This window comes from Vanacampus margaritifer, chromosome 18 (genome assembly GCF_051991255.1).
Source record: "Vanacampus margaritifer isolate UIUO_Vmar chromosome 18, RoL_Vmar_1.0, whole genome shotgun sequence".
In the NCBI taxonomy this organism is placed as follows: domain Eukaryota; kingdom Metazoa; phylum Chordata; class Actinopteri; order Syngnathiformes; family Syngnathidae; genus Vanacampus; species Vanacampus margaritifer.
Genome location: NC_135449.1, coordinates 15,372,709 through 15,380,244, shown reverse-complemented (window position 1 = coordinate 15,380,244; position 7,536 = coordinate 15,372,709). Strand labels below are relative to the sequence as shown.

The 7,536-nt window shown below is 40.6% G+C and overlaps 1 protein-coding gene across 1 annotated transcript; it reads left to right on the top strand.

Annotated features, from left to right (window-relative positions):
* The first annotated feature begins 1,137 nt into the window (after nt 1-1,137).
* On the top strand, nt 1,138-5,995 carry tob1b (transducer of ERBB2, 1b). Its single transcript, XM_077551161.1, has 2 exons — nt 1,138-1,370; nt 3,793-5,995. The coding sequence occupies exon 2, from the start codon at nt 3,969-3,971 to the stop codon at nt 4,980-4,982; it is 1,014 nt and encodes a 337-aa protein (XP_077407287.1). The 5' UTR covers nt 1,138-1,370; nt 3,793-3,968; the 3' UTR covers nt 4,983-5,995.
* Nucleotides 5,996-7,536: the final 1,541 nt, after the last annotated feature.

Sequence of the window (7,536 nt, the reverse complement as noted above, 5' to 3'; positions counted from 1 at the left end):
AAGAATCACTTTTATTAACAGCTACAGTATTATAACATTTTGTATCGACAATGATTATTTACTCAGCAAGTACATGTTTCTGCATTTTGTACTTCATGGAGGCGGTAGGGGGAGAAAATAACTTCCATTTCTAGTGTCACCCATGTGCAGTATTTTAGCTGATGAATAGAAGCTTTTTGGTAACATTTGGCAATAAAGAGTAGACAGTAAAACACTTTGATTTCTAACCTTATCCGTCCTTCTCCAACCGCTTTGTCTTGTCTCCCTCACAGTGCTACCCTGCCTCCGGCCTGTGAGAGTCATGTGGCATTATATTTATTGTGCAAACACAGGAGTGCGGGAGCCCATGTTAGGTAAGAATAGGCTGTGTCGTCAAACACCCTGGGCCTGTCAGGGGAGAACTTAAGCTCGGCTGCACTGTTCAGCTGCTGTGAAAAAGTAGCCGGGATACAGGAACCACAATGCTGCCAAGAATCATTGGACAAGTATTTGTTTTTCACAATCTGCAGATCATAATGAAAATACTGTAATTGTAATAACAAGTAGACAGTGGTCCAGACCTTGTGGGAGTTGCAAATGGATGTTGTTGGTTTAGATGTATCGCTAGTGGTTACTGTTGATTCAAAATGTGTGACACTCACACACAATCAAATGCTGTCACTGAAATATTTTGTTACTTTCAAGTTTGATGTGAAAGTATAATATATTCTAGACACGATATTAACATTAGAATCTCCTAAAGTGTGATTACAGTAAGCCTCTTTATTTTTAAAAGGGCTTAGCGTCGCATTAAAGTCAAAATCACACATGACAGTGTTCAACTTTACAATGTATAATCTCGTTGATGTAATATATCCCATTTGTTTACTTATGCCATGTTGTGGTCGACAGGAAGCTTTTTTAATGACTCAAAATAAAGCACAAATAGTTCAAAAGCCTACCGAATGGCAAACCACTGCCGTAAATAGAACCCCGGCCATTGATTGAACAAAACATTGTCCAATAGGAAGCCGGCGTTTGGTGGTTTGCTGATGACGTAATAAGCTCAGCCAGTGGAATCGCTCGGATGGGTGTCGACCTCTGTGAGCCGCATCGCCACCTCCTCCGTGTCCGTGGCGGAGGGATACTATATAAACAAATCGTCATCACTGTTTAAAGGGCAGAGTTGTGCAAACTCCCAGGCTTGTGGGGAGTCATCTGAGCAAATTTGGGGATCGGAATCAACTATTAAACCCCCGCACAGAAGGAAACTCGCCTGGAAGCAAGAGACAAGACGTCGACATAATCATTTTATACACTGCAGTTTGAAAAGCTATAATACTCCACGCAGAAGCCTGCTACTGCAAGAAGGACGTGCTGTAATTTTCCATGTAAGTACATCTTAAGTCAACCACGGCGATGTCGTAATCGTTTGATAAATAATGTAAACATAGGTGTGTGTGTTCTAACATTTCCTTGCATTTTTAATTAGTGACACAGCGCTATTAAATGTTAGTCACGCGGCATTTGTCGAATATTCTAGCTCATACAAGCTACGTAGCAAAGCTGTGGAGTAGGCACCCGATGAACGTGACTTTACTTCATTTGACGTTTTTTAAAATTATTATTTGCGTCGTCTCAAACCTTTAATCGCTTACTCTGTGAACACGACGAACCGACAATGATAAACCACCCTTGCTGAGCTACACATTAACTCATCGGCTCACGGTTGATAAAATAAAAAAAATCAACGAAGCTATGCTGCACTGGCGTTCACACCCCACACGGCAAGTTGTCAAGCTAATGCTAGTTATGTTAATTTTTGACGTTGTCATGTAGGACGACAAAACACGCATATTTCTATACTTTTCCTCCAATATGCTAACAGATGGGTGTAGATGGAGCCCGTGTTATGTAACGGCTGCATTCACGCTTGTGTCCGGTTATAGTTCAGTGAATGCAAGCCAGAGTCATAGAAATAAGCATCCACCCCGAGAGCGAGCTCTCGGCGTTTTGTCCGAACATGTCTTCACATCGGCGTGATTATTGCACACTTTCCGTTTGTCCAGAGGTCACAAACGCTTGCCTTTAGCCTGTCACACAAGGCCAATGAGGAACACACCGCTGACACAGTTAGTGACTCAATGGCTTATTTATAGTGGGGATGATATCGTCCAATTGACAGATACATTTGCGACACTTGCAAGACTAGGTCTGGCCCCACTACCAATTATAAATCCCCCCCCCCCCCCCAACACAAACTAGAAATCGTTTTGGATTGTTTGTACCAGCAATAATATTGATGGCAGAGACATTTTCATGACAAATCCTTGCTTCAATATTTAGTGTTACCCTTTTGTTCAAGATACCCGCCTCCGCATCAGGCTTATTTGGGCAAATAGGAGTTTCACAGTTGTCATGTGATTGATTGGTGAGCAGTCTGTGGTGTAGTTTGCCTTAGACCTGAAGTCAGCTGTGGCCCAGAACATAAAAATAAAATTGAAGGATGGAGTTTGTCTCATAGTAGGAGCAACAGAATTTACCCAAAATGGCTGCTTCAAACCAAACTGGCCAAATTTGGTTTCAAATTGAGACATTTTCTTTCAGACCTTTTTGCCTTCTTGACATGGCCACCAAATTTTGTGTTGATCGGTAAAACTTGTCCTATGCTTATTTATATTACAACTGTCGAGGGAGGAACGAACGCTACTGAGTGAGAGGCTTTGATTTTATGCTCCACCAATGATCTATTTCAATAACAAAAGCCTAAAGAAAGCCCTCTACATGGGGAAACAATACAGTGTGCGTGCAAAAAAAAAAGGGAATGTATAGCGTCACTTAAAGCTATTCCTTGCTATGCATTGCACACACATTTTGACCAGGCATGGTGCTGGCAGTAAAGCGGAAGCACTGCTAATATTTGAAGAGGAAATAATTTTTGCCATCCAACATATTCAATATATAATTTATTTGTGCATACATATGATTGTTTTCATGTATGTAATGTAAAATATCAGGATGCGTATCGCTTTGAAGGCCATGTATTGGGATACATTTATTAGAGCTGTGTGATACTTGAGATTTTGGTATTGATCGATACCAACTAAATACAGTTGCCAGTTTAATGATCGTTATATTCTTAGTCCAGTTGCTCTCTGCACTCAGTCCACGTAGTACGATACTGAAGCCTACATGTTGTGCTACACTAATACCTAGCATAACTACTAGTTGGAAAAGCTCAAATGAAGCATGATATGACTCTTAATGTCAAATGGCATTCACTGTACAATTTTTATTTTTAAATTTGTTACCGCCTGTGCCGCCTACCGCTGTCATTTGCAGGCAGACGCATGCACTACAAAGCACAGCTCTAACATTTATATTGTGATGCATATCTAATTGTGCTACACGTTGTCAACACCCAGCCTTAGAAAAAAAAAGACATTTTAATGCTTTAAAATGAAATGTTTGCGAAGGGCCCAGATGAATCTCGTCATATTAAAATAAAGTATGGAGTTTTAGGCATGGGCGATATCAAGCCTATGGTGGCCGTACCTTGACATAATTATGCAATTTTAAGGAAAAAAATGCTATATTGGTATATTATGCTTTTTCTTTTAAATTATGTAATTGATTTTTAGAGAAATGTTATGCATCAAAGGTATAATGTTATTGCTAGTTAATTATTATCGGTATCGGTGACTAGAGTTGTTGAGTACTGGTATTGAACTTCATTAATTGGAATAGATGTCAAACATTTTCAGTTTAGCAAATGTAATGCATACTTAGTAAATTAAGTGTCTTGTGTTTCAGGCTCCTGAACCTCGCCGCGTTTCAGGAAGGATATTCATTTGACCCAGAAGAACTCAATCCATCCGTGTTTCCATCACACTGGTCACTGCTGTTTTGAAGATTAAAATTTTTTTTTCTCAGTGCCGTGGGGGGAAGCAAACTACTGAGACGAAAATCTCATCGCCACAGAAGCAGCTATGCAGCTTGAAATTCAAGTAGCACTCAACTTTATTATTTCCTATTTATACAACAAACTCCCCCGACGACGTGTGAATATCTTTGGCGAGGAGCTGGAGAGCCTGCTGAGGAAAAAGTATGAAGGCCACTGGTATCCGGATAAGCCTTACAAAGGTTCGGGATTCCGCTGCATCCATGTAGGGGAGAAGGTGGACCCCGTGGTGGAACAGGCCGCTAAAGAGAGCGGGCTGGCCATCGAAGATGTCCGTAATAATCTCCCTCAGGACCTTAGTGTGTGGATTGACCCATTCGAGGTCTCCTACCAGATTGGTGAGAAGGGAGCGGTCAAAGTGCTGTATGTGGATGATAACAGCGAGAATGGCTCCGAGCTGGACAAGGAGATCAAGAACAGCTTTAATCCCGAGGCCCAGGTCTTTATGCCAATCACAGAGTCTGCCGGGGCATCATCGGAGTCCAGCTCGCCCTCCCCTCCTTTCGGCCAGTCGGCCGCCGACAGCCCCTCGTTCATGCCGCGTTCGGCCCAGCCGCTGACCTTCACCACCGCCACCTTCGCCGCCACCAAGTTCGGCTCCACTAAGATGAAAAGCAGCAGCCGCGGCAACAACGGCGCCAACAGCGGCAGTAGCAACAAGGCATCGCGGTCGTCTCCCATCTCTAACCTGGGTTTGAATGTCAACACCCTGCTGAAGCAGAAAGCCACCTCCACCTCCACCTCCATCTCCATGCACTCACTGTACGGGCTGGGCCTCAGTCAGCAGCAGCAGAAGGCCTCCGCTCTGTCCCCCAACGCCAAGGAGTTTGTGTTCCCCAGTCTCCAGGGTCAGGCCAGCCCCGGGCCAGCGTTCCCCGCCGAGGCCTCTCTGGGGCTCGGACCTCTGCCGTACAACAATGCCTTTGACGTGTTTGCAGCCTACGGAAGCCTCAACGACAAGTCCCTCGTGGATGGCCTAAACTTCAGTCTGAGCACCATGCAGTATTCAAACCAGCAATTCCAGCCTGTCATGGCCAACTAAAACTTACTTATGGTTATTTATGAATGAAGGTGGCTCGGTAGAGAGGGAGAAAACAAAGCGCACACTTAAGTAACTGGACTGATAGCAACTCGTCCCGTGAAGCGCATGTGCCCAAGGGTGTGTTTACTGGAACCCGTTGAGTTTGTTTCTACTCAGAAAGCTTGTTGTACAAACACATCCAAGCTTGGTTACTTCAATTCATCATGCATCATTGTTTTTCTTTTCCCTTTTTTTGCCAACCAAGCACAATATTCTTTATTTTCTTTTTTTTAACAATGTTGAGGAAAATACTCCAAAAAAATATGAAAGGAAAAGAAAGTTCGAGTTTTGGCCTCTTACAGTATTTTACAGTTGGTAAGACGAGGCTGATTTTTATGAATTGGCACTACTAAGTGGGGTTACTTGGTCTTTTTCTAATTGTATAATTTAATTTAGTACGACGTTTGTAAGCTATAAGAATATATATTGTTTCTATGACATGGTGTTGCATTTATATCTTTTTACTACTCCAGTGATCTGTGATGGCTGCAGCAGCTTTTCCTTATTTTTCTTTTTTTAAAAGAATTGTTAAAGAAACCATCTTTAAAAAAAAAAATAAAAATAAAATAAAAATAATAAAAAAAGAAAAATACACCAGATATTCTAAAGATTGTGTACAGAGTATTCTTTTAGTGGTGGAACTCAAGTGTAGGAATATTTGCTATTTCTGAAAGATGAATTGTATTTTCTGTTAAGAGGTTCAAGATTTTGCTATACTATGGACTACAAATGTAATCGTATGAATATTAATTTTGTACCTACATTGTGCAATACTTGATGAGAAAAATACGTTATAACAAAGTATTTTGAGTCAGTGTCTTACATGTCAAGAGGGACTGAAATAGTTTATATTGTTAAGTTTGTATTAAATGCTTAAAAATTATATGCTTGTCTTTATTTTTTTTAATTTCGTATTTGCACCCTGGTCTTTTTAATAAAATAAACTACAATTGGAAGATCTTGTTGAAAATGAACTCATTCTCTCTTCATCTGCCTCCACATAACAATCGGTTATGGTTTTTTAGCCATTAGCAGTTTACCAAGCTAATAATAGCGAGATGTGTAGTCACGTGCTTGTGTCATAGGGTCACCTCGAACTTAATACTGCAACGCTAATGTCCTGTAAACATGGCATATGCAGGCCAAGGTTATTGTCACATAATTATCAGAGGGAAGGCTGCTTGTCCAACTTTGAACAAAATGGAAGGAAGTTGGCATGCCATGAGGTTTAGACATTTAGAACTTCTTCAGCCGTTAAAGAGATAATCACACTGTTTAAAGTTCCGCTGCCTTCTCACTTGTCCACTTTGTGTCATGGCTTCATAGCACACAGCATGGTACACATAATCAGATATTTAAAAAGTGCCTTTTTACGAGCAAGAATGTTATATTGTGTTGTTAGACACTTGCTGTTAGTCCTTCACACATATATATGCTGTATATAGAAATTCAAATGAAAGAAGTATTTTCATTTCAAAGGTATAGTAGATTATGTAATCCAGTTAATACACAAAGCAATTTAATGGCTTCACTTGAGTAAAAAAAGTCAAATTAAAACGGCAGTCACATTACAGCAATACTTGTCATTTGACATATTACATTTCCCCCCAAAAAACAATGACAGACATACATCACAATATAGCAATTTTCTTAAAATTGCATGAAATTAACAGCAAATTTATAATTTGTAGATGCTGATAGAAAGGGTCAGTTATTGGCCCGATACCTGGTATACCTATTGGTCCTCGTTCATCCCTATTATATGTAAATGCAGCCTGGCACCTCCTTCGCTTTGCAACAGTATAAACTTGATTGCAGAAAAGAAAAGTAATCTGGCACGTTTTTGTTGTATGAATGTGGATAGTTCATGTTCCAAGCTGCCTATTGCTCCATTTTGATTCGTGTTTACTTCTGTAATCAATTGAGTTGGCTAACACATGGGCAAACAATTTCTGTTCCCAGCTAACATTGTTGCTTTTTCAATATGATCTATCCATGATGATCCATATTTTAATAACTGTGGCAATAGTTGGGTCATAACTACTTAAGTTCAGTCAGTTTGCGAACAAAGCTGCAAACAAACGAACTATAAGGATCATTCACAAAGTTGGCTATTCTAGATGCATCCATAACACTCAGCAGCACTGACTTCCGTGCTAATTTTTTCAGTGACTTTTGCGAACCCTCTAGCAAATGATTTCCCCAAAAAGTGACTTGTCAATTAGTGGCACCGATCCATACATGTGATGCATACGGTGGATAAAATGGCAAACCCAAATCCCCTCGATTAAGCTCAGCCAAGCAATCGCGTATGTACCGGTTATCAGAAGGGATTGCTAATGACAGCTAACTTTGATGTGATTGCTTCCATGTAGTGGAATACAGTACAGTATGTCCCCTCAGATCAACACCACTGTAACATCTTAAATTCCAATGGGAATATATCTTGGCTAATGAATTAGACAAAGGCTGTCATATTTTTTCAGTCTTATAAATGCTTTTAGCCAAGTGGCTG